Source organism: Lepidochelys kempii, chromosome 10, assembly GCF_965140285.1.
Source record: "Lepidochelys kempii isolate rLepKem1 chromosome 10, rLepKem1.hap1, whole genome shotgun sequence".
Classification (NCBI taxonomy): domain Eukaryota; kingdom Metazoa; phylum Chordata; order Testudines; family Cheloniidae; genus Lepidochelys; species Lepidochelys kempii.
The window spans coordinates 43,797,779-43,825,455 of NC_136389.1; the positions used below are offsets into that span (position 1 = coordinate 43,797,779).

Here is a 27,677-nt window from a genome sequence, read left to right on the forward strand (position 1 = left end):
CAGTACATCCTGATCTGACTGTCACAAATTCCATGAATTCAGGAAGTTATTCTGCCCTCACTTTACTTAGGTTGATGTTAAAGTTTTGGTATCGAAAGTGAGTTTGATGAGCCCTTAATCCTCCCTTTAGCTTAGTTGAAAAAGACTGTTCCTGTAAAAATGCTTAAAATATTGCAGGAGCGGGGGAAGTAGTCTGATTGAGGCAGCTGCGCCCTTTATTCGGCTGTGAGCTCTGGGTGACAGGATAGTGTCCACACAGCCAGGGGATGGTGATGTTATCTTTGTAACCAAGATTAAAGCAGGTACAGGCCTAGGTTGTGTCAATATCTGGCAGCAGAGATAAAGCCTGCCATCTGTGTGAAACACCCTGTGGGCCCTGTCTGTTGGTAAAGACCTGGGACCAGAAGGAAGGGTGGATCTGAGGATGGGTCTAATCAATGATAAGATGCTAGCATGGGCTACTTTCTAAATCTTCCCCTCCTGTCTCCCTCTTACTCCTCCACTCTTCCTCTCCTACTCTGCCTCCCAGTGCTTTCCCCTCTCCAGCTATGGGGACATAGAATTCTCCTCTTGAGGAGAGGAGGCAGGTGGGGACTTCCAGTCAGAATGTCTCTTCATTTCCTGCCAAGTACTGCTGCTGCTCTTCCACTTGCTGCAGGAAAGCTGGGAGACCCACAAAATCCCCACCCAGGCCAGGCTCCTCCTGCAGATCCCACTTCACAGCCTTCTGCCTGGAGAGTCCTCACTTCGCCAGAGAGGGAAGAGATGGCAGGAGGGTGAGCCCTCGGGGAAAGGCTCCCCCAAGCCAAGGAAAGAGAGATAAATATAAGAGGGGCCCTTCATTGGCTTTTAGCAGGGGAAGAGGGACCAGGCACCCATGTACTTTAATCCCTGCACATCAACTCCTCATAGGGGAAGCACCTTCCTGATCTCCCTTCCTGGTGGTTGGCTCATGCTCTATAGCAGGGGTGGGCAAACTTTTTGGCCCGAGGGCCACATCTGAGTGTGGAAATTGTATGGCGGGCCATAAATGCTCACAGTTCCCAGCCAATGGGAGCTGCGGGGGCGGCGCTTGGGGTGGAGCAGCGTGCAGAGCCCCCTGGCTGCCCCTACGTGTAGGAGCCAGAGGAGGAACATGCCCCTACTTCCGGGAGCCACGCAGAGTCATGGCACATGTGGAGCAGGGCAAGTCCTGGACCCCGCTCCCTGTTGGAAGCTCAAGGGCCAGATTAAAGCATCTGAAGGGCTGGATGCAGCCCCCAGGCCGTAGTTTTTCCACCCCTGCTCTATAGCACAAGGGTTCATATCTCTTATCCATTTTTATGCTATTTAAAGTAACTGCAGATGTTGTCAACATTGTAGTCTGAGGGATACTGGAATGAAAGGGGCAAGGCCACAGAGTCTTAAGAATCTAGCCGGACCCTGATTCCCCACCATTCCGATAAAGAAACATTTTGTCTCACTTTTCAGTCTCCCAGCCTCTCGCAAACCACGCCCAGCTGTAACCAACCCAGCTGCTGGGGGAAGGAAAGAATATTAACATAATCATATACATTTCTACATAACAAAATCATATGAATCATATAAATCAAGTGTTTTGATTGCTACCAAGTTCTTGGCTTCCATGAAATCCTGTAGCAGTGAGTTCCACTGGCTAATTATCTATTATATGAAAAACTATTCCTTTCTATCAGGTTTAAATATGTTATCCTTCCATTTCATTAGAGAGCCCTTTCTTCTTGTGTTATGAGGAAGAGGAATTAGAAGCACCCGATTCAAACTTCTCTGAACCATTCATCAGTTTCTACACTTTTGCCGTGTTCCTTTATGCACCAACAGACTGAGACGTAAGCCTTCTGTTCAACATGGAGTGATATTCAGGGCTCCTAGTCATGTAGGGCTTGATTATTTCTGACCAACAAATATTTATGGCTTAGGACACAGGGTCCACAGGGGCTCAGAGTACCAAGGTTTTTAAAAATAGGAGCCTAATGTTTCTAAATCCGTGTTCAGGCTCCTAAATAAGTGGCCTGATTTTAAGAAGTGCTGAGTACCTAGCAGCTACCACTGAAGTCAATAGTTGCTCAGCATTGTTGACAATCAGAGCATTTATTTAGGTGTCTAACATAAGACTCCTATTTTTGAAAATATCAACACAAGTCCTCAGTTTATGACCACAACTGGATAACCCCAAGAAAGCGGGAATTAGGAGGCAGTTAAATCACTAGTCTAGGACTGAGGAGATCTGGTATCTATTCCTGACTCTGCCAATGACCCGCTCGGTGATCTTGGGCATGTCACCTAACGGCTCCCCATCTGTAAAATGGAGATAATGATATTTCCCCCTCTTTGTGAAGCACTTTGAGATCTACTGATGTAAAGTGCTATATGATAGCTAGGTAAAATTATTGTTTAAGCATGTTGCTTTAAAATAATACCTAGAGCACTTTTTATCTATTGATACCATTATCCACATTTTTCAGATGGGGAAACAGAGGAAGGGATTTACCCAAGGTAACCCAGTATGTGTCACTTTCATTTCTCTAGTGAGGAACCTATGCTGCCCCAGGTGCTTTGTGGTCTAGAACCCCTGAGTTGTGGGGTGACTCATGTCAGCCCTTAACTGGGCACATGGGTTTATACTCTGAGAAAAAATAACCCATCTCTTCTTGCTCTCATAATGTGTCTTACTGTGGTATTCAGAGATCCCAGCCCAATGAATATGTGGTGATATGATGAACAGGAAGGAGCAGTCTGCTGTAGGAAGTGGGTGTGCTCCATTACTCAGCATGGTATGTGAATTATTTCCAGTTCAGGGAAAAGACAATGTGACCTTAAAACCAGAGCAGATGAGTCACAAGCTGCTGCTGCTGGGTGCTCCATCACTGCAAACTCATCCTCTGAGTCTGCTGGGCAGAATGACACACTCATTCTTGCTGATAACAGCCATTATCAGGGCTAGCCTCCCACCTGGCAGGGCCCGAAGCTCCTAGGACAAGGGGAAATTGGGGGATGCCCCTGGTAGTCTCAGCAACCCAGAGCCCAATTCCCCACTCTTTAGTCTTTGGGGAACCCTCAAAGGTAGCTTTTGGCTCAGCTTCCCGTCTCCTTGGAGCCCGGCTGTAACCACCTATGGGGAGGGAAACTGGCCATGCATGGGGACCTCAAGCGTTCATTTGTCATGCTTGGTTTTCAGCTTGCTCCCTCCTCCCTTTGTCACTAGAGTGAGAAAGCAACAATGGGGAACAGAAAGATCTTTGTAAACGGTTTCTAGGGCCCTGAAAGACAGGGGGAGGGGCAGGAGGTATTCAGGACAGGCTTCCAGCTGGGATGTAGGGCAGCCTAGCCTCTGAGCAGGCACATGGGGGATGGGCAATGGGGTGCTGTCCCGTGGCAATGAGGCATAGCACCGACGCTACCGGGAGCCCAGGCCGTGGCAGAATGCAGGGTCCCACATGGAGCTCTCTCTTGGCTGGCACACCCCGTGATAAGAGATTCTGCTGCTGCTGCTGCAGGGGAAGGGGAAGGGAAAGGGAAATGAAATGAGGCTGCTGCACGGGGAACTAAGGGGCGTGGACCCCTTTAACAGATGTTACAGCATGGGGGGGGTGAGGCCTGCAGTCCCCTTCAGAGCTCCTGCTGCATGGGGGTTGTAAGGGATGCGGCCCCTTTAAGAGATGATACTGCTGCATGGAGGGAGGTAAGGAATGCTGCCCCTTTAATTGCAGCCACCGCTGCCTCTGTCACTCGCAGCCCGTGTGCCGAGCGCCTTGGGCGCCTCTCCATTGGCCAGCTATCCGCGTGAAGTCGAACTACCTTTTCCCACCGCAGCTTGTGCCTCCGCTAGTGAAAAAAAATCCGTCCGCCCCGCCTCCCCTAGCGAGCCAGGCGCGGGCGGCGGAGGGATCCGTAGGGCGGCGGCATTCACCTTGAGGAGCGGCGGCTGGGGCTGCAGAGAAGCTGAGGCTCTTGGGGAGAACGGACGCGGCGAGGAGCAGCAGGTACCCGGGTGGGGGGAGGGAGATCGGTTGGCCAGCCAGCCAGCCAGCCAGCCAGGTGCCGCCACTCCCTGGGGCGGAGCGGGTCCTTCCCAGGGAGCCTCCTCCATCCCCCCGCGCTGAGGGGCCCAGGATGCCAGCCGATCCTGGCCGGCGTGGCCACTCTACTGAGGCCGAACGAAGGGCGCGCGCTGCTGCGAGTCGGGGATGCTCGGGCGGGGGCGCCGAAGCTCGTCCCTTCCCAGCGGAGCGCGCAGCCACCGCTGCCTCGCGCAGAGCGAGTCTGGCCGTTGGTGGCGCGCGGGGGCACGTGCGTGGTCCGAGCTCAAGCTGTCCCGTCGGGAGCACGTGGGGAGCCGTCCTCGCACGTGGGAGGCTGCCGAAGCTCCACTGCGCCAGGCTGTTACAGATGCGGCGGGGGTGCAACCCATTGCCCTAGCCTGTTGTTGGGAGGGGGGCTCCAAGAGCCAGATGAGACCATCTGATGCACCACACTAACATAGCAAAGAGCCGCGTCCTGAGGCGGGACAAGCCCAGCTTCTGTTGTCAGATTCTTGCTTGTACTAATTCTGTACAATTTGACCTATAGAAAATGCGATGTTACTCTTAAAGGCTCCGGTGAAACTCAATCCTTTTAACCTTCATTGCTTCAGTGATGCAGGGGAATCCACACCAGGGGTGACTTTCAGTAGAAGAGGAAAGGGCAGACTTAACATATGATGCAAAATAGAAAGTGAGGCAATTAAGTACCTTTCAAAAGGTTTTAAATCAAAGTTTAAACCTCTGTCCCTTCATCCTGTGTTCGAGATGTCTTCCTCCTACAGTGAGCTGTTAAACTAGGTTAGCTATCCTTAGGTTAACTTTTGAATGGCTCTTGTAGCATTGGTTAGCCTTGTGAGACAGGGATTATGTTGCATTGCATACCAAGTCTAGTCAAATGTGATCTGATTGCCAATAGGAAGGGTTCTTCCATCTGCTGCAGTCCTGTAATGATCTGCATTTCAGAGCTGATGCCATTTTGTGTAGTTGCAAGGGAGGATCTTTATAAAACATTGCTATTAAGTTAACTGTGAGGTCAGTGTAAGGGGGTGATGCTAGATCAGTAGTTCTCAAACTTTTGTACTGGTGACCCTTTTCACATAGCAAGCCTCTGAGTGTGATTTTCCCCCCTTTATAGATTAAAAACATGTTTTAATATATTTAACACCATTATAAATTCTGGAGGCAAAGTGGAGTTTCTGGTGGAGGCTGACAGCTCGTGACCCTTCCCCCCCCCCGCATGTAATAACCTCATGACCTCCTGAGGGGTCCTGACCCCCAGTTTGAGAATCCCTGTGCTAGATTCTATCCCAGCTTTCCCTTTTATAGGGAGGTCTGAATCACAAATGCCCCCAATGGTATCCTGAGACTGTATGTGTGAAACAAAACTGGCCCTCCCCCAAGCAGATCGCTTATGCATACTATTGTCAAAATGGCAAGGATCAAACTTTCCTACCCCTGGTGGGTCTGTTGGCCAAACATAACTGACAAGAAACTACTTTGTGGGCAAACCTGATGGGTCAGGTTGCTGCAGCACCATGCAGGGGGACACGTGTCTGCTGGGATTGTTCAATGGAGTGCGGGTACCACTGCTGTCGCAACCCCTTGTGATTGGCTCTGATGCTGCAGCCTCAGAGGTGGTCATCTAATGTGCCACAGCACAGGACTGCAATATAACCGCTGATGTATAGTGCAGGAAAAGAAATGTGGAAGAGAGTTGTTCCTAAATTGTTGCCCTGGATTGAACCTCCGCTTTTCATCTTAATATCTGTTTTTTAGGTGGGTGATGTGTAAAAGTAAACTGAACATGCAAGTATCCCTCAAAAGAGGGAATTAAATACACCCCAGCTAATGGTATTCTTTAAACAGAATTCCAGTGTTGGTAAATTTGAAACTATTACCCTATTGATGGATGCTGAACTTTGTAGTGTACTATGTCTCTAAGGTAGAATTAGCTAGAACACCGTACTATGTACTGCCTTATTCTATACTTCCTACTTTTATTCAGATTAATACCAAACACCTCTGGAAAACAATCCTTGGTTTTGGTTCAGATACATGGGTTTTAATATACTACTGTTAGAGCCATGTCTTAAGAGGTGTGGTTATTACTAGCTATTTCTCTGATCTTCTCCCCTCAAATGCAAGAGTAATTGAGTAATCAAACTGGGTTGATATGGCACTGAAGTAACTGAGCTACTAAAAGGGGGAAGTGATTAAGCAAATTACATTTATTTCTGGTTGCAGCTACATGCCATAGAATTTGCAGAAAGAAGCTTGGATTCAGAGTTGCAAGGTATTTCAGTTTAGTGTTTCCTGGGGTTCAGTGGGCCAATCAGACTGGGAGTATTTGCCACTTCCCCCTCCTCCCACGCCAAGAAAGCTGGCAGTATCCTAAAGGATGCTAACTTAGATCAGTATATGGCTCAATAAATTTGTTAGTGACTTAGTCATCTCTTCATCGCACAGGCAAGCGAAGGCCCCTTTTGAATGTCTCCTGTATTTTTTCCTGTATTATGTCTGTGCAAACATGTCCAATTTTGATGATCATCTGTACTTCACTAAAGACTGGTTTTCTTAAAAAAAAAAAAAAAAAAAATCTTTGAACTGCTCTTTTTAGAGTCAGATTTGCATGAATGGTGCTTTTGTTACTACGCAGTGGAAACTTAATTGCTGTCATCTCAGGTTAATAAAAGTAGAGTAGATTTTTTTTTTAAATGGTCATGGCTCTGGCATTTCAGCTATTTTGGGATGGAGCACAGCATAACAGAAAATGCTGCTTATGTTTGTACAGAGTTTTGAATCTGTTAAGTAATACAACCCACTAATGTTTGCACAATCCCTCAAGTATTTTGTGACTCCTTATTCACTGAAATTGCTCCTATAAACTGCAGCCTTATTTTTATTTGTATCACTGAAATCTAGCAGAACAATTATAACTTCATCCAGCTTCAAGAATCTTAGACTTGTATCTGGTTATCTACAGCTATACATCAAGGGAAATTGAAGTATAGTTAGCCTTTTGAAATCAAGAGCTTTTATAAACAGAGCTGGCCACTCCCCACCTTTCTTCCTGTTCCTCTAACTCCTCCCCCCCCAAATAGTGTCTGGGCCATGCTAGGGTTATCAAGATAATCCTTCACTAGAGAATTGGAAAGTTTTAGAAAGGTTCTAACATGGTTTGAGAACAGATTTGGGGGTGAGGCATAATGCATTTTGTGGCTAACAGTTATAACTCGTTTCAGAGTAGCAGCCATGTTAGTCTGTATTTGCAAAAAGAAAGGGAGGACTTGTGGCACCTCAGACTCACAAATTTGAGTATAAGCTTTCGTGAGCTACGGCTCATCCGATGAAGTGAGCTGTAGCTCACGAAAGCTTATTCTCAAATAAATTTGTTAGTCTCTAAGGTGCCACAAGTCCTCCTTTTCTTTTTAGTTATAACTAGTTCTCACTCCCACTCTTCTGTTGTGGCTAGATAACTGAAACAAACTCAAGTTCTTCCAGCAGAAAAGTAAACATACTGTGAAATCATAAGATACTTGGGGCTGAATGTTTTATGTCTAAAAAAGATCCTTCTGAATTTTCTAGAGATGAAATTACAAATTCTAGTGAAAAGCTGGTGGTAAATAAGGCAGTCAGTTTGATATTGCATTGACTGTACATTGAGGCGATCTAACATCTAAGAATGCAGTTAGTCTACATCTATGTGCCTCCACTCCTGGGTAAAACACTTAGAATTTTTATCACCTATTTAGTATATAAATAAGACCATCTGCTACCAGCAAGGTAGGAAAGAGGCCAATCTTGATTACATAAAATCCAAAGCTGAATCCATTTTGCTGAAGCTGTAAATGGCCAGGACAAATCACGTGGGTGTGTCCTCTTTCCTGTCCTCTGGCTTTAGACAGCAGCCTGTTCCTATTCCTAGGAGAGGCTATATAGCCCCACCTCCTCTGGCAGCAGAGCTTAGCTGCAGTGTTGTGTGATGGATAGCACGTAGGGAAAAAAATAGGACCGACAGCAGTAGCAGCTAACCGCCGCTACTGAATGATGTGTGCAGAAATGCTTTATCTAGGAGGTATTTCAGTTGTGTGCTGTTCTGACTCATCTATAAATCAAGGTAGGGCTCAAATCTTCACTCTACCAATGAATCTGCTTCCTTTCCTCCGAAAGAGATCACTAGCCTTGTTTGCTGATAGCACAGGGGAGAGAACTCTTGGATTTTTCTGGAATTTTGCTTAACTGTAGTTGCTTTGGTAACACATGCAATACAGATAAGTGTGGCTAGCATGTTATGCCTGCACCCTGATCTCTAATTCTTTTTGGAGGGGTTATATGATCTCGTTATCAGCATCAATCTGACTCCTTAATCAAACATGTGGTGAGCTTGATTTCTTCAGGGAGGTGCAGACTGAACTAGATCATGTTAATCTGACTGCTAATTCATTCTCATCTAGGAAAAGTATTGATGTCACAAACACAGCACCAGTGTGGCCCTCCCACCTATCCTTTCTAATCCAGTTAATTTGTGCTCTGAAAATCCAAGAAACATTAGCATCCCAAAAGCTGCTGTCTGAATGTCTGTCTCTGAAGATACAGGTTTAGAATCTGCAATTTGATGGTATCTGAGAGAGGTGTTCTAAATCAATTGGGTGAAGCAGAAATTGCCATGTGGTCCTGAATAATCTGCAGTATCTGTCATGCTGTCTGGAGTGGTTCATGACTGAGTGCCAACCTCAGGGTAGAATGTCAAAAAGTAGGACAGACACCCCAAACTGGTGCTGTGTTCTAGAATTAGATTTCACCAGTCCAATAACAAATGTGAATGCCTGGATCATTATAACAGTCTTACCATAGTCACAGACTAGAGTGCCCAAGCAGATTTTCTGTCTTGCCACCCAGGCAAGCTGGATAAATGGTCACTTACGGTTAAGATGACAAAATATTCAGGTTACTCCCAGTCACTTACCCTCAGATCAATTTGTACCTTAGATGTCACACCAAAGACAATCCTATAATTAACTAAGGATTTATTAGCAAGGAAAAAGATGAGGCTGTCTACGCTACAGCACTTAGTGGCGCAACTGCATCACTGTAGCGCTTGTGGTAGAGAAGCTCTAAGCCAATGGCCTGTCAGCTTAAAGCTCCCACCTCTTGCAGAGGCAGGACATGCCTGTGATCACTGTTTCTCTGACTTTTGAGTTGCATTGGAAAAGATGGTAGTTAATGGGATTTTGACTTCAAATGAAACTCTTTTAAAAAGCCGTGATCTTATCACAGAATGAGTGTGAAATACAGAAATTTAAATTAGAGTAGTTTGTAGATGACTGTTAGGGGTTTCTCCTCCCCCCCCCCTTTTTTTTTTTTGAAAAGCTTGTGACTCAGTAATAGCCTGATAGCCAGTGGACTGTCAGTTTCCATCTCAATTGCTCATCCCTTGTACAGAACCAAATGAGATGAGATGCTTCAAATAGTGCATGTTTTGACTTATTGATGTCAGTGGGCATGGGGAGAACTTTTGCTGCTACAGTTCCTTCTCATTCATTTATGAGAATATACATTATACTACTCCCTAATGCATTCAGCAATTTAGACTATACACGGTGCTACATAATATAAAGGTTTTGCTTGAACTCTTCAGAGGCTTTGCACCTGAAATCTAGGCTATGATGACTGGCTGTGGGAACTGTTCCCCTTCTGCAAAATCCATCTTTCTTCTTAGTAAGATCTGAGAATTGCTCCCCTCTCCAGAAGTTATTTCTTATTTTAAAGTCAGGCCAACCAGAAGGAAATAACTAAACAAATCCATCAGAGGACCAAAAGCAGCCTAATCGGTTGCAGGATCTGGAAGCCTGACACTGTGTTCATGTGTGAAATTGCCTTTTCAGGGAACTGCTTTGTTTTTAATATCTAAAAAACTCTTACGTAAGAATGGGGAGGAAGTGGCTTGATATGAAGGAGCTAAGGTCTCTCCTTCTGTACCACCGCCTCATGCTGCTGGGAAACATAAAGCTATGTATGCTGGAATAGCTATGTATCATAATGTAACCTTGCAATGTTTCTAATATGGGCAGACTTTCATGTGCCTTCATTTTTATGCATCCAGTGAAGTGAGCTGTAGCTCACAAAAACTTATGCTCAAATTTGTTAGTCTCTAAGGTGCCACAAGTCCTCCTTTTCTTATTTCTAACTCAGTGAGTCAGCACTTTCCTATGGGGCTGGATAAGAGACTACTTGCCAGGGTATACTGAGGTTTTCAGTAGCCTGTGTCATTGCAGTACTTCTCTATATCATAATGAGGATGTAGTGAGTCAGAGCTGCCTTGCATGAGAAACTGCACGTAGATGCAGAGAAATTGGAAGGCTTGACTGGCAGAGGTGGGTGAGGGAGGAGCTAAGCTTTCTGAGTGAACCATCTTAAAATAGCATGTGCTCTCCTGTGACAGCAATGCTTAATACGTTGTGGTTGGATCATAGTGGATATCTCTTCTGCAAAGGACTGTAGGTGAAGTCATAATGCCAATTGCAAAGTTGTTTTATGTCCATATTATCCAAACTCTTAACTGACAGTTGGGACTCTAAATCTCTTAGCCTTAATGACTGATAAAGCGGAATATCCTGATCTAGCTAACAGGTACAACTAACACTATCATTTGACTGTTACAGTAACTTTGATCTAACAAGCAATGTTACTGGTTTTACAGTAAGTTCTGCCTGCTTTTTCCCCAGTGTCCATGATGTAGGATAAGTTCAGGTTGCTGCTATAAATGCTAATTAGAGGGGGAAGTTGGGAATGTGTTTATCTTAGTTATTTTAATAGGCAATGGTTCAGAATAATCTATGAATCCAGATACACACAAGTACCATGTGGAGCAGTATGGTCTCAAATTCACCAGTAATATTTTTGGCTCTGCAGGAGTTAATAGGCAGAATTCACTGGCAGGCCTGTCTTATGCAGAAAATCAGACTAGATGATCATAATTGGTCCTCCTTCATTGGTTGAGCATGCTACATTCAACATGATTTTTGTCTTATGTAATGCAATAACACTGGAACATTGCATCCAACCAATTCCAACGCTTTGGGGAATGTTTTAGGCCTTAATGGCCAGAGCTTTACATTGGGGGGGGGGGGGGATAAATGGGAGACATGGGAATACCTGTTACCTTTTCAGCACAGCCACAAGCACTTCTGCAATAGTGTATCGATCAAACTGGTTGTCACCTACTAATGCCTTCTAGCATAACAATACCACCCCCCCCCGCTCATCCTTCTAATAGTTTGTTCACACACTGAAGGACTATCAATCTCCCAGACCGTTAATGGAATGGGGCAACCTGGAATGAGGGTGGTAGGCCTACATTGGGGGACCCTGGTGTTGCAGTATATGTAGGAGGCAAACAGCCCCTGTCAGGGAGGAAGATTGAGGGGAGTTACAGGAAGTCCCTGCCAGAGAGGGAGATGGGAGAATAGCACCCAGGAATTTCTGGCCTGGAAGGCAGGGAGTCCCTGGTGTGTGCAGGAAGTTCACCCTACAGACACTATGAAGTGTGATTTCTGCCACACCCCCCCAGATCTGATTAAAAAAAACAGATGGCCTAACTTGCTGTCAGACTGCATTCCAAAAAAGCTACTTATCTAGGTGAAGGTGGCAGATTACTCAAATTATATAAAGAAAAGGAGGATTTGTGGCACCTAGAGATTAACAAATTTATTTGAGCATAAACTTTCGTGAGCGACAGCTCACTTCATCAGATGCATTCAATGGAAAATATCTCCCCACTGTATTTTTCCACTGAATGCATCCGATGAAGTGAGCTGTAGCTCACAAAAGTTTATGCTCAAATAAATTTGTTAATCTCTAGGTGCCACAAATCCTCCTCCTTCTTTTTACTGTGTTCTTTGTGACTGTGGAGCGCATCCACATTAGCAGCTCTTGCAACTGTAAAGAGCAGTGAATTGTGGTGGCTATCCAACTGTGTAACTGACCACAGGCTGCTTTGGGAAGAGTTTGCAATGCCTCATGGGGCAGGCACAGCATCACATGATGCAGGTTTCCCAATCCCATTGTTCCATGGGCATCATGCTACATTGCCAGCTGCTTTTCAACTGAAATAGGCAGGGGAGGGCAGAGTGACAGGGAGTGTGTGTGTATGGGGTGGAGATGGTGTGTTTCGGGGTACAGTGTGTGTCAGCATGCGGTCTTGTAAGTTCAGACAGCATCAGGAAGCAACCAGTCCTGGGGGGAGGGGGAAACCCCGACATCCGCTCCCAGCTCTCTGCACAGCGGTCTCTCTCACACATGCACCACATGCACGCCTGTGTTCAACAGCAGGACCATTCCACATTAATGGTTTGCTTTGTATCCTGGAGCAGATCAGCACAGCATGCAATGTCTGTCAGAAATGGAGCTTTGAAAAGGAGGGGAGCACTTGTCTCCAGGGTAGTAGAGTTCAAAACAATGAGAAGAGCAGCCACTTGAGGGATTATGGATCACTTCCGGAGGCCAGTTGATTGCTTTCTGTGCTGTAAGATGTTTACACTGTCAATACAGTGCTGGAGCCCTCTATGCTTTAAGGCTTATGAGGTGTGGTGTTTTTGGGGGGGTTTTCTGCAACACTGCAGCTGAGGAGTTTCTGCGCACAAAGTGGCTTGGCTGTGTGTACAAGTCAGGAGTTACACTGCAGAAAGCTGCTTTACTGCACAGTAACTTGCCAGTATAGACAAGGCCTTGGCTCTTCTCTGAACCCTCTCCAATTTATCAACATCCTTCTTGAATTGTGAGCTCTGGAACTGGATGCAGTATTCCAGCAGCACTCACCCTAGTGCCAAATAGAGGTAAAATAACCTCTCTAATCCTACTTGAGAGTCCCTTTTTTATGCATCCCAGGATCTCACTAGCTCTTGGCCACTGCCTCTCACTGGGATCTCATGTTCAGCTGATTAGCCACAATGACCCCTGCATTCTTTTGTATCACTACTTCCCAGGATAGAATCCCCAATCATGTAGATATGGCCTACATTCTTTGGTTCTAGATGCATACATTTACATTAGCTGAATTAAAATGCATATTGTTTCTTGTACCCAGTCTACCAAGTGATCGAGTTTGCTCTGAATCAGTGACCTGCCCTCTTCCCTATTTATCACCCTCCCAATTGTTGTATTGTCTGCAGACTTTATAAGTGGTGGTTTTGTTGGCTTCCAGGTCACTGATAAAAACGTTAAATGACATAGGAATGAAAGTTGTTCCCTGTAAGACCCCTGTAGAAACACACGCTTGATGACTGTTGCCCTTCTACAATTAATTACATTTCGAAGCCAGTCAGTTAGCCAGTTTTTACCCATTTAATGTGTGCCATGCTAACTTTATATTTTTTTAAATCAAAATGTCTTTAATAGGAATCTTCTTGGGTTGCATATGAATTCAGTGGGGATGGGGAGGCTGGAGTGGTGCTGATATTGAAAGAGCTGAGGAATAAGCATTTCAGCTGGGAATATCTATTGACAAGCAAAGTGAAGTTTCTCAATTCAGTGTCCTTCACTGGCACCTTTCATACAACTTGGTGTTGCACATACCTGATTCCTTGTTTCTCTGTTCTTAGTAATGACTAGCTCCAGCATCAGGTGGAAGTGTTGCCTTCCAGCTCACCTTTGGCAGCCTTAGGCAGTAAACTGAACCCTTGCTTGAGACTAACCAGGCCCAGGCTTTTCTCTCAGACCTGTCTGATTAGAACCTCGTGGTAAAGCAATTCAAACAACTTGTGTCTTAAGGCTTGTCTACACTGGCACTTTACAGCACTGCAACGTTCTCGCTCAGGGGTATGAACACACACACATGCGCGCGCGCCCCTGAGCACAGCAAGTTTCAGTGCTGTGAAGTGCCAGTGTAAACAGTGCCCTGGCGCTGGGAGCCATGCCCCTCGTGGAGGTTTTTTGTTTGGTTTGTTTTGATTTTTTTTTTTTAAATCGAGCTCTTCCAGCACTCTGCCACGGCTGCACAAACCACGTTAAAGCCACGTTTAACATTGCCAGTGTAGACTAGTCCTTAGCTGGTGTTACGAAAAGGGTTAATCTGTTCTAGGATTATTAGTCTCAACATAGACTGGCTGGCCTCAAGAACTGAGGGGGGTGCAATTTCCTCTTATTTAGGTCTCCAGAAAAGATCAAAATCGGGAGATTTATCTGATTCCATAGTATAATTCTGTCCAAGTTTATTACAGTGCTATTCTAATGGTCAGGTAGTGTCTCCTTCAGACACCCTCAGCTTGAAGAGGTTTTATTCAAGTTTAAGCCTGTTGAGTTGTTCCGACTTAAAGGGTTGGTTTTAAACTTCTCCTACAGGATTAATCCATAATGTTGATTAGGCACTTGGGTATAGAAGAGACTTCAGCTCAGAAATGAACCTGTTAAATTGTACATCAGTGTGCATATTTTCTGTAACAAGACTTTGGTACTATAATGTTCACAATGGTATAACTACTATAGTCTGTAGATACTTCAGGGCAGAGAATGGAAACAGGTTAAGGGAGTAAGGATGAGGGAGCAGCACAAATTATGGATGTATTTTGGACTAACTGTAGGAAAACTACAGTAGTGGTCAGTTTTGCTGTTGCCTGAGTCCTCAACTGGTCACAACTGGAGGAAGTGTTCCTACGCTTAACCCCAAAGTGTAAGCATTCCTGGAACTCTGGAGTACGGTGACAATACCTGTGCACTTTCATAGTAGCACACTTGAAGACTGGCCTACAGGGAGGGGTGTGAATTGTAGAGTGCTCCAACTGCCGATGTAGACCCTGCTGGCATAAACTAAAAAGGTACCCAGTGCATGTTGATGTAGTCCACAGGACAACACACACTGGTACCTTTTTTGTTTACGCCAGCAGGGTCTACATGGGGCAGTTAGAGCACTCTACAGTACAGTTCAGACCCCTCTAGTATGGACTGGAGCATCATGTAGACAGGCCCTCAGGAAGTCCAGCGTTCTGAGATGATCGGTTCAGGCAGTGTTTGCTTATTATACAAGAGTCTGGCATATCTACCTGAGGTGCCATATAAACAAGCCCTTAAACAATCTTTACAATGGTATTAAGCAAATTTGGTTCCTGATCTGATCAGTTAGGGGCTTCCCTTGGGCCTATGTTACATTAAGGCCTACATTGGGCCTTGGGTTACATTAATATGTCTGCAAATCCATACACTTGTCCATTAAAAAATACCCTCTAAAATCACTACAAGGAGACCAAATAAACTAGCTGTAGAAGACATTAATATTTCACTTCATAACCACTACCTCCCAGCAATTTACCAGGCACTCTTCCTAATCTTTGGTTTCTAGTATTAGGGCTTCACATCAATAGTTTGATTCAATAACTAACACCAGTCTGTGCTGAGATTACCCAAGAAATGATGTAAAATGGAATGTATATAACTTAAACACTCATGCAGAGTTGCTTACTGAGATTTGTTTTTAATCTCAACCAGCTCAATTTTCAGTGTACTAGTGTATGAGAACTGCTAAACAAATAGATTTACCTGCCAGTCTAAAATAACTCTAACCTCTCTCCTAGGTAAAGAATCCCAGCAACCATGTCTAAGCACCACGATGCTTTCATCCAGACCCAGCAGCTACATGCTGCCATGGCAGACACTTTTCTGGAGCATATGTGCCGCCTGGACATTGATTCTGAGCCAATCACGGCACGAAACACCGGCATTATCTGCACTATTGGTATGTGACTCTTAACACGTTGGGGGAGGTGGGTAATTGCAGCTGTCTCCTAATATAAAATTTAAGAACAGCCCCAAAGACTTCAGTGTTCTCAAAGATCTGTAGAGTGGATTGAGGAAAAATGCAAATATTTAACTTCACTACCTCTCTGTAACATGAGGAGCATGGGTGAACTCATGAGTATTGCAACCGTATCCTTTTCTCAAGTTTGCATGAATCCTGGCTTCAGAAGTAAGAGAGCCTATCCACTACTACAAAATATAAAATTGTGATTAGCTACGAAGTACACCATTCCTACTTTGGAGACTGAAGCAAAAATAAACCGTTGATCTCTGCACCAGTCTTCCTGCATGCTGCACAATGATAGTTAAAGTAGCTTGAAATACAAACTTGTACCCAAAGTAAGAGATGGATAGGAGTTGCTTCTATTAATGGCAGAGAATTGTCTGCTTTCATGTGCAGCTAGGGAATTGACTGCTAGTTTGAATTTGTGTTTCAAAGTGAAATGCTCTTCTAGCTATTGCAGACAGTTTTCTTTGCAGCATCATTATCCCTTTTTCCCCACTAAATCTAAACTGGCAGATTGAAAATGCAGTAGTAAAGATCTAGTGTAATGCTGTATGCAGCAGACTTTGGCTATGGGAGTAACATACAGCCAGGGTTGAAGAATTCTTTTAATACTTGGGAATTGCATTTGTGAGTTACAAGGGCCCTTAATTGGAGTGCAGTCAGTCTTTACAGATATACAAACTAAGATATAGATGGAGACATCTGAACTAGTTTGAGGGCATGCACGCAATTTCCAGAAGCCCAGCAAGCAGAGACATGTCACTTCAGATATTCAAGTCCCTTTACGTCGTCTAGGGATATGTGGTTTACCCCTTCCTACCTTGTGAAATAGCCCACAAACCTAGAACAGTTTCTGGTTTTGCTATCTTTGCCTTTAAAAGTCTGTAACAAACTTAATCAATTGGTAATAACTGTGGTTCCTTCTAGGCCCAGCCTCCCGCTCAGTGGAAATGCTGAGAGAAATGATTAAATCTGGAATGAATGTTGCCCGTCTCAACTTCTCTCATGGAACTCATGAGGTAAGGGCAGAGAGTCTGCTGGATCAGGACAATGTTTAATCAAAAGCGCTTTCATGGGGCAAGATACTTGGTCCAAGGTGTGTGTGTGCTGCTTCAAGCTTCCAGCCGTAGGCAGTGGGAAGATGATACTTAATCACAAATTAACTTGTCTTTTGAAAGAATGCATAACATCCATATCCTGTATGTGCAGGTTCCTTAATGCACTTGGTAAGGTGTCTTGCCATCAGTAACTTTAGAGTCAAAACATGCACAACTGGCCATGCTAAGCAAAGGAACAATATTAGGGTGATCTCTCTCTCTCTCCCTGTACATGTCTCTGCCCTGCAAAAAATCTCATGCTAGAATCTTCTTTACCCAAACTGTCATCCTTAGACACTTGCAGGAGAGGTTTGTTCAGGCCTAATCTTAAAGTATGACCTGAGCCCACCCATCCTGAGGGGGTTGAGTTGTTTTCAGACCCAAACTGACACTTCCTCCTGAGCCTGGGTCAGTAGTGTCATCTGTAGCATATCCATTGGTCTGCACAGCCTCATTTCGGCTGGCTGCCGCCAGCTGGTCTCTGCTGTAGAGAGAGAGGTATGCTGCACTGAAACGCCTCAGCACGCTCAATCCAGCACAGCAAGGTGGCAGTGGCTGACAGGAGCAGGGCATGCAGCTGCTGCTGCACGTACCCCACAGGCAGGAGAAGGTGAGCAGAGATGATCTGAGCCATGCAAGTTGTTTTTTTCTTCACCTGAACCTGACACTTGTAGTTAGGTCCCATGGTGTTCAGGTCCCATTGCAGGTCTCAAGCTTACAGTTCACTGGAGGCTGATTAACCTTGGTATTTGCCACTTATGACAGTTTACTACACGTGGGCATACTTTCCTAGTTAAACAACTACTAAATCTCTCTGATTCTTCCCCAGCTTGTCATAAAGCACCACTATATCAAGAGGGCTCTGTTCTTGCACTCCACTGAAGGCGCTTCTAAGTATGCAGGAGTATGAGGTCCCCTGCTCTAAAGAATTTTCTGGCTAAATTGAATCAACCTATTTGAGCTGCAGCCTCTTGTAGTAATAGGCATAAATGAAAGCTGCTGGGAAAGCGGGTATGTGTATGTATGTGTGCACGCTTCCTTACGATCCCTTAAGTGTGTTAGCAAATGCTAGCCTGTAAAACCTTTTTCTAAGGGTATTCTGTTTGCTGCAGAGTCTGGATTTCACTACTAAACTAATAGGTCACTGACACAGCTGGCATACAGGTGACCAGTTTCAAGATCCTTGAAGCATGGACTTTGCCTCTTCGTTGCCTCTGAAGGAAGTCCTTTTTTGAAAAAAACAAACATGAAACCTAAATCATTTGACTCGTGTTACTATGTATCCTTTAAGTCCTTCCAACTACCATTTAGAATTAGGTTGGGTAGGAATAAAAACAAACATAGGAACAGCCATACTGGGTCAGACCAAGAGTCCATCTGGCCCAGTATCCTGTCTTCCGACAATAGCCAGAGCCAGATGCTTCAGAGGGAATGAACAGAACCAGCAATCACTGAGTGATCATCTCTTGTCATCCACTCCCCACTTCTGGTAGTCAGAGGTTTTGGACGCCCAGAGAATGGGGTTGGATTCCTGCCCATCTTGGCTAATAACTAGTGATGGACCTATCCTCCAGGAATTGATCTAATTCTTTTTTTGAACCCAGTTATAGTTTTGGCCTTCACAACATCCCCTGGCAAAGAGTTCCACAGGCTTACTGCATTGTATGAAGAAGTACTTACTCTTGTTTTTAAACCTGCTTCCTATTAATTTCATTAGGTGACCCGTGGTTCTTGTGATATGCAAAGGAGTAAATAACACTTCCTTATTCACTTTCTCCACACTATTCATGATTTTATAAACCTCTGTCATATTCCCCATAGTCCTCTCTCTTCCAAGCTGAGAAGTCCTAGTCTTTTTACTCTCTCCTCATGTGGAAGCTGTTCCATACCCCTAATTTTTGTTGCCTTTCTCTTCCAATTCTAATCTTTTTTTTTTTTTTTTGAGATGGGATGACCAGAACTGCATACAGTATTCAAGGTGTGGATGTACCATGGATTTATGTAGTGTTTTCATATTTTCTGTCTATCCCTTTCCTAATGGTTCCTAACATTCTCTTGGCTTTTTTGACTGCTTAGTTCTAATAACCTAACTACTTCCGAGTCAGTATAGAGGTCTGCTGGAGTGGAATGAAATTCCATTTCTTCCTCAGCCACTGGTTTGCTGTTAACATGTGAACTTTATTCAGCAAACACTGATCTACTACTACAGAAATAAACAGAGTGCTATTAAAGTTATACATTTTGTTGTAGGCCATGCAACTTGCTGACTAGTACAATTCCATGTCTCAGAAGCAAACTCTTAACTACTTCAAATAAGTCCTGGGTCTCTGTTGCTTGGCTTGCTAGTTTGCAGAGGTATGTTCCCTGACCGTTATGGACATCATGCTCTGGCATTTGAAAGCACTATGTTAAATTTATGTGAGGAATAAGATCATAAGAAATGCAAACCATTTGTTGTCAAAGACAAGCCCCCTCAGTTTATATAAATAGACTAGATTCCTCTTTGTGACCTGAGATGTGGAAGTGATCCCATTCCCAAATATGGCTTCCCTTGCAGTGATGCCCAGGGCCTCCATGTTGCCTGTCCTTTAGCCTTCAAAATGTCAGGGGCTGTAGTTTCTATAGGACACAAAGTAAGCACCTCAAGCTATGTTACAACTTGGCCTCTTGCCCTCCCCTGAACTTTAAAGGGCACAGGTCATTAAAATGAACGCACACACTGCAGAAACCACAAACATGCTGACCTTTAAAGTTACGGAAAACTGGAAAAATCTAACCATTGGAATAGTGTCAGTGGCTGGGCTTCTGACCGTGGCCAGAGCCAGAAGCTGCTCATGTGTATGGCAAGAAGTATGCCTTGACTTATTTTTCTCCTTTCATAATCTCAGCACTTTCAACTGTTATCTGTCCCTTGGGAATGCTGTACTCCTAACTTGGATGGATGAATATATAGGGTAATGCAGAGATTCCAGTCTTATGTATAGCAAAGTTTCTTGACCCCCTCAGGCCACAACAGGCTGTTCAACTTTAACTTCTCCCCACACTAATCCTTCAGCTATTTCCTGGACTCCCATTTAATGGTTCCCCCCCACTCTCCTGCTGGTAATAGCTCACTTTAAGTGATCACTCTCATTAGTGTGTATGGTAACACCCATTGTTTCTTGTTCTCTATGTATATAAATCTCCCCACTGTATTTTCCACTGAATGCATCCAATGAAGTGAGTTGTAGCTCACAAAAACTTATGCTCAAATAAACTTGTTAGTCCCTAAGGTGCCACAAGTACTCCTTTTCTTTTTACAATTGTCAGGAATATTCATTAGGTTTATATACCTCCGTTCCTGTGACCAACTTGACACCTTATGTGTGATTTGAGTTACTCCCAAAAACTGAGGTTCACAAGGTTTACATACTCCTGAAAACTTGATTGTATTGCTGCCTTCCAAGTTTGCCTACATACAGTCTAAAAACTGATGCTACTTTCCTGGCACTTTTTTCACTGCATAGTCTGCAGACCTGTTTCTGTTTCAATTCTTATTTAATCTGGAGGTCACTGATACTTGCTTGAATACTTAACCTTTTGCTTTCTCCATGCTTGTCTACCATATCTATTTTCAGGATCAAATGTCACACCCTTTCTAATTTGCATCTCTTTTCCTATCCCATTGTTTGTACAAGAGTGCAAGAAACTGTAACCATACTAGTGGCTGAAATAAAAATGAGTAGACCAAAAACCAGATCCCAGTTATACCAAACCATACATTGCAAAAGCATGATGAGTAAAAGGTCTAAAGCTTTATGGGATGTTGGATAGACTTCCTCCAGCAGCTTCCAATAAAAGCCTTTGATGGAGTGTGGAACTTCATATAAACTTGGTAGTAACATCACTGTTACAACAGTGATCAAATGAGCTGGATTGTGCCAGCTCAGGTTGTCCACCTCCTTTTTTAATTAACAAATTCGTTTCCCTCTAGTTCAGGGGTGGGCAAATAGTTTTGCACCCAATGTGGCCCTCGGGCCAAAAAGTGTATGGAGAGCTGGGTAGGGAGGGCTGTGCAACAGCCTGTCCCCCTCCCACTTCCAACCCTCCCCTGCTCCTCGTCACCTGACTGCCCCCGACAGGTTCCCCAAGACTCCCACGCCTATCCAACTGCCTCCTGCCCCTTATCCAACCCCCCCACCCCTTTACCATGCTGCTCAGAGCACCAGGACTGGCAACTGAGAGTAGCACATTCCTGCGGGGAGCAATTTAATACACTATACTAGCCCTCCATACACTTTCAGAACCCTGATGTGGCCCTCAGGCCAAAAATTTTGCCCACCCCTGGCCTATGTAATACTGTGCCAAGCTGGACCTGAATTCTGTAGCAGCAGCTTCAGACTCAACCTGCAGTTTTGTACAACGTGTTCTGTCCAGCTTTATGCTCTCCTAAACTGTCTCTTCAGACCTTGCCATTTTTGTTCTGGAGCACTGCTGAAATTGTCAGTAGAAAGCTGGAGGTTCTTACATGTGGGTAGGCAGCATCCAGATCTTTTGGCCTCCGGCTGGTGTGAAAAACAGTCTGGGGTTGTGGCACTCAGAAGGCAGTTTGGGCTTTTGGTACCAGAGAGTGAGTGTGTGTGTGTTTCCAGTGCTATGAGGAGGGGAGTGCTAGTTCTTCACCCTGGCAATTCTTGGCAGCTGAGCAGTCCACTGCATCCAAAGGTAAAGCATACTGGCTAAAAACTTCTGTTAAAAAAATTAATAACAAAATAATATTGATGCTTTAAACCAGCACTGGGCTTCCATGTTAGTACCCACTGAGAGAAAGTGAATTACTTGCACTTGCCTGCCATTGGTTTTGGCTGTCTTTGCACACTTGACAGAACTGAATTTACTTAGGCTGGTCTATAAACAGCTTTTGTATGAATATAGCTATATTTAGGGCTGTGACTTTGCCAAAATATTTCTACTAATACAATCCTAGTATGGACTGTTACCCACACCACACACAGCAAGGTGCCTCTTACCAGATAGCTTCCTGACTGGAAGGGAAATACTGGTATAAGTACCCAACATAACTGTACCCACCCTAAGGGAATTGTACCACTTGAACTATACTGATAGTTAACTCTTGTAAGACCTGGTCCATACACATGGCCTTCATAACAATGAGTAATCTTCATTAACTGAAAGCTTAAATTCTGCACTGTATTCCACTCTGATGGAGTAACTCGGCATGGGGGAAGGGGACAGCAGTCTTTTACTGTAGGCTCATAGTGTCCAGGACAGCAAATGAAAAGAAGTGGGCTGAAAGTACTTCCTTTTTTTTCTTCCCCCACCCCCTCCCTCCTTGCCAGTACCATGAAGGAACAATCCGGAATGTGCGAGAAGCTACAGAGAGCTTTGCTTCTGATCCCATCACCTACAGACCTGTGGCTGTAGCACTGGATACCAAGGGACCTGAAATCCGAACTGGACTTATCAAGGGAGTAAGTTTGTTCTATATGATCAGTAATTATACAAGCTTTCATTCTACATGGAAAAAATTCCTCTAAGGAACTAGATAGTCTTGTGGCTGTAATACTAGCTCTGCTTCTGGACCAAGGGTTAGTGTTAACAAACCTCTGAATGAAAGAATGAAGCTGGACCATTTTCAGCCACTTCAAGTTCAGGGGGCTGAGTATTGCACAGTGTGGATGAATTGAGTGTCCACTGTGCGAAACAGGAGTGTGACCATAATGAGCATGCTTACTGTGATGGAACACGTCACATGCAGGAAAGTAACCTTGCCAGTTTGACTATTCTTTTCCATTGTTGGCTCTGGGGTGGGGCTGTGTGCACAGAATACACTGTAGGTGTGAGAGACCTACTTCTAGCTTTGTGATGGCAACTTCTGCTATAAGTCACAACTGCTATCCTGAGGGAAGTGGATATTAAAGTCGTCTTAAAACCAGAAGGGACTACCAGATCATCTAGTCTGACCTCCTGTATATCACAGGCTATCAACACTTGCATGCTAATCCCAACACCCCACATGCTATTCTGTTACTAAAGTTTCCATTGTTGCACACAGAGTGGCACAGCAGAGGTGGAACTTAAGAAGGGAGGAACTCTCAAAGTGACCTTGGACAATGCCTTCATGGAGAAATGTGATGAAAATGTACTGTGGCTGGATTACAAGAACCTCCCCCATGTTGTGGATGTGGGCAGCAAAATCTATATAGATGATGGCCTCATCTCCCTGCAGGTTAAGGGGAAAGGTATGTAATAATCAAGGGATTCCAATACCGTGAACCCTGCACTCATGTTGATCTGTCCCTTCACATCTAAGTATTAACTTGTGGTAATGTTTCACTTTGCAATAACAATTCCATTTAGTCTATCTTCAATAGCTAGCTGAGCTTACTTGGTACTTTACTGGTGAGTGGCCACCCATTTTCACTTCCAGATTTGACCTAACATAATGGGGATGGACTTCTGATTTTGGTAAATGCAGTAAAACCACATCTAATTCCTTACCGTTAAAACCATGATTCCAGTAACTGAGTGATGACTTAAGCCAGATTTCACTAGGCTGTACATGTTATCCTAAACCAGGGGTAGGCAAACTACTGCCCGCAGGCCGCATCCAGCCCCTCAGACCTTTAACCACCCCTCCTTCTACCCCCCAGGAGCAGGGTCAGGGGCTTGCCCCACTCTGCCCGCCCGACACTCCCACATGTTCAGGTGGGACCTGCATGAGGACGCACATGTTTTTGGCTGCACAACCCAATTACCAAATGCACCTCATACGCTATCAAAGCCTGGAATGTGCAAGCCCGTGTGCCTGCTACTTGTTCTCTTAGCTGACTTTGCTGTTTTAGTAGTGTTAATTTTCCATTGCTGATAAAACAGAGTAGTTGGCCAGGACATGCCAACTGTATTGCTCACATTAAAGAGGGCATGGAAAGGAGGTAAGTTTGGTTTAATTATTGTAATACTTTATTATGATGTTTAATTTTTATTTCCACTAAAATGTATCTTTATTAAATAAAGCTTTATTTAAATCTCTGAAATTTTAATTTCATAAGCATTCATGGCCCTCCATACAATTTCCACACCCAGATGTGGCCCTCAGGCCAAAAAGTTTGCACATCCCTGTCCTAAACCCTTCATTGCTAGCTGCTCTGATAAAGCACAGGTCAAATTTTTGGTCATTAACTACTTGACAATTTCTGCCACTTACGGGGAAAGCTGGCTACCTCCAACTAGTTGAGTATCCCATGAACTTAGAGTATTAGCATGCCATGGTCTGTGCACAGACCAAGGCATATTAACTGAGTTCTGAAAGTGATGCAGAAACCAATGGGTAGGGAACTTTGAGTAAAAAACCTAACCATTTAAAAATCACTGGTTTCGGTATAAATAAACTGTTCTGGCAAATAGCGAGAACTATGCCTCCTGGCAAACTACTGTCTGCTCTCTAAATAGCTTCTCTGCAATCCTCAGATACCAGCACAATAAATCTGCATCAGTGGACAGAGTTGCTGATTCTTGTATAGAATACCTAATCTTTCTGATCTGGGGTGCTTATCTCCCTTCTGAAAGGGGAGTAGTATGGGACTGGGATAGGGAGACTTTGAGTACTCAACCTATCTGCCCTCTTGCTGCACCATGCCAATTCCTGTTTGTAAAATTAGATCATATAGCTAATGTGGGACTAGTCTTACTGGGAAGTGAAGTACCAACAGTTCTGTTCTGTGTTTTTTTTTTTTTTTTTTTTAAGCTATCTGCTTTCATGGTAGAATGCCCTGAACTGTGGCTGGTGAAATGCATCCTCCAGGGCTCCCCCTCTTTCAGTGGTACTTATACTTGCGAGTGTCCTGGAACAAGTGAACAGCCTGTCTCGAAGTCACCAAATTGCATTTCTGTAGTTCAGCAATCATACTCGCAAGTCTATAATGAATAGATATCTTCCCTTTTCAGGAATGGTGGTGGAGGTGAATCTAGACTGACAGAATTTATTCACAGGAGCAGGATTTATCAGACCAATGCAAAATGCGGGTGCTCCCAACCAGCCTGTGCCTAAGGGATTATCATAACATGATTGTCTATTGCAAAGGCAAAAGACAATCTAACTGTGCTGTCTGTTGGGCAAAGCAGCTCTGGTTGTGAAAGTGCTCAGTCACCTGCTCTTCTCCAGTAGAAAGAGGAGATTGTACTGGTCACTTCCTACTGAATAATGGTGAACTGGTGGGGAAGCAAGCAACAGACTATATGAAAGTAAGATGCTGACTTAAACTCATCCAATTTAATTCAGGTGCAGACTATGTTCTCACTGAAGTTGAGAATGGTGGTATGCTTGGTAGCAAGAAGGGTGTAAATCTGCCTGGTGCTGCAGTGGACCTTCCTGCAGTCTCTGAGAAGGACATTCAAGATCTGAAATTTGGTGTGGAGCAGGATGTGGACATGGTGTTTGCTTCCTTCATCCGCAAGGCAGCTGATGTCCATGCTGTCAGGCAAGTGCTGGGAGAAAAGGGGAAGAATATCAAGATCATCAGCAAGATTGAGAACCATGAGGGTGTGCGCAGGTGAGCTTTCCCAAGCATGGCTTGTACAAGTAACAGTAAAGACTCTCACAGGTATGGGGAGGGGGGGAAAAGACACTGGGAGCACAAATTTTATTTTGCTGAACTGCAGCTTGTCCTTTTGGTTCTTATCCCACTTCTCCGCAGAAATGAGTCACTACTATACTACTGCCTTCATTGCAAAACTGGTTAGCAGTTATTGCTGTATATCTATCAACATACTGTAACATACAAATGGGTACTTTTTTTTTTATTTTTTTTAATCCGTCTTATGTACCTCACCTCATCAGCTCAAACTTCAGTAATTTGCTGTGGATCGCCTGGTACTTAATGCTAATTAGCAAGGCCTCTACTTTTTTCCCTGTACAAAAACTTAATCTCCAATTCTAATAGCAGCCAGTGACACTAAAGTATTGACCATTTATTTATCAAGTGATTCAACAGATATGTCAACGCTGCACCCAAAAACAAAACAAAAAAACCCACCTGAAGCAGCAAGTCTCAGACCCCCAGGTCAGCTGACTTTGTCTGCGGCTAAAAATAGTGTAGATGTACCCAGTGTCACAATACTTGCTCCTTGTTCAATTTAGAAAACTGGAATCTGATTAGCTACCAAAATGATAATCTCTTCTCTCCTCCTTAGATACACCTGGTAGTGTAATTACCTTTCACATAACACAAGTAGGCTTTGAATGAGAGTAGATTTTTATCAGTGAATGTCAATTTCATCCTCTACACACTTTTTTATCAATAATTAAAATTTTCCAATAGGAGAAGTGAGAGAAACGCTGCTTGATAATTTAGTCAAAATCCAGTGATTTAGACTTGTTACAAATGGACTAATGAATGAATAGTAAAATGACTTGTACATTTTAAGGATAGTTGCTTTGTGTATTTTGACTTGTTGACAGCCTGTGTTTTAACATCTTGGAAAGCTTTTTGAATGCCATTATCTGTCATTAAATAACTGACCCCAGTTTCACACAATTGTGAAAATGTAAATTGATTTAAAAAGTTTAAAAATAAGCATCATACTATCCATTTAAATTATATATTAAGTGGAATAGCTTATGGGAACACAATATTTGTAACTATACACAATCTAAGCAATAAACTTGTACTAATAGAAAAGTATCTGGTGGAGAGAGTGACTTCCACCTTTTCCCTGTAGTTCCTAGAACTGAAAGGTGTCTTGCAGATGGAGGAAAGAATAAAACAAATGTTTTGTTTTTTGGCCATGAGGTTTGATGAGATTCTGGAGGCCAGTGATGGCATCATGGTGGCCCGTGGTGACTTGGGTATTGAGATCCCAGCTGAAAAAGTCTTTCTAGCCCAGAAGATGATGATTGGACGTTGCAACAGGGCTGGGAAGCCCATTATCTGTGCTACTCAGGTACTTCAAATATCATTAGCTTTCGTAATCGGAGTCTTTATCATATAACTTCTCTAGTAGTACTTGAGATTCACTATGTCCATTACACACTTAGGGATATCTTGAAACAATGTCTATCAGAGCATGAAGCTAACACACAGAGCAGGGCTGCAAAGTACAGTGACTCAGCAGCTTTTCTGTCTTCGTGAATAAGACGCAAGCAAACTGAGATTTCTATACTTGCTTATCCCAAGTTAGTCGTAAACACCTCGTACCTCTGTTCAAACAAAGAGTAATTTGGGTGTGGGAAGAGATGCCATCCAAACGTTCTTGTGACTGGACATCTTGCATGGTTTGGAATGAATTATATATAATATAAAAAAAGGTTAAGCCCTAAAATATAGGGCCTAGAAACATTTCATCCAAGTGAAGAAACCTTTTATGGATTGGCCAATCTCCCCTCATTTTCCTTTCCTCTTGTGTTCACTGGCCTGTCTCTCTGCATTTAATGGAGGCAGAAGGTTCAGTTTCCAACACAGAAGTTAAATTTCATTTTATAAGGGTAGCTGGCATTAGTGATAGTGGATTAACTCTCTCCCCATGTAAAGGAGTCCATTCTTCATTTCCTTTCTGTTATGACTTCAAAAGCAATTACAATTGTGCAGGGTTTTATGTAAACTATTCTGCAGAAGGGCTCTTGTCTGAGTATATTCAGATAGAGTTAAAGCAAGTAACTCAAAGCCCAGAGAATGGAGCAGTGCCTTGTATGGAAAATCTCCAGAACTCTGCAGCAGCACTACAGCCTCAGTTGTAGGGACTAGAGGA

General features: G+C 43.9%; 1 protein-coding gene across 2 annotated transcripts in view; it reads left to right on the top strand.

Annotated features, from left to right (window-relative positions):
- Window positions 1–3,884: 3,884 nt before the first annotated feature.
- PKM (pyruvate kinase M1/2) overlaps window positions 3,885–27,677 on the top strand; it is a 39,136-nt gene continuing 15,343 nt past the window's right edge. For both annotated transcript variants that reach the window (XM_073363161.2, XM_073363162.2), the window contains exons 1-7: window positions 3,885–4,001; window positions 15,605–15,765; window positions 16,762–16,853; window positions 22,271–22,402; window positions 22,987–23,173; window positions 25,213–25,483; window positions 26,723–26,873. In XM_073363161.2, the coding sequence (XP_073219262.1) occupies window positions 15,624–15,765; window positions 16,762–16,853; window positions 22,271–22,402; window positions 22,987–23,173; window positions 25,213–25,483; window positions 26,723–26,873 (975 nt within the window). In that variant the 5' untranslated portion in view covers window positions 3,885–4,001; window positions 15,605–15,623. The remainder of the gene's footprint in view (window positions 4,002–15,604; window positions 15,766–16,761; window positions 16,854–22,270; window positions 22,403–22,986; window positions 23,174–25,212; window positions 25,484–26,722; window positions 26,874–27,677) is intronic.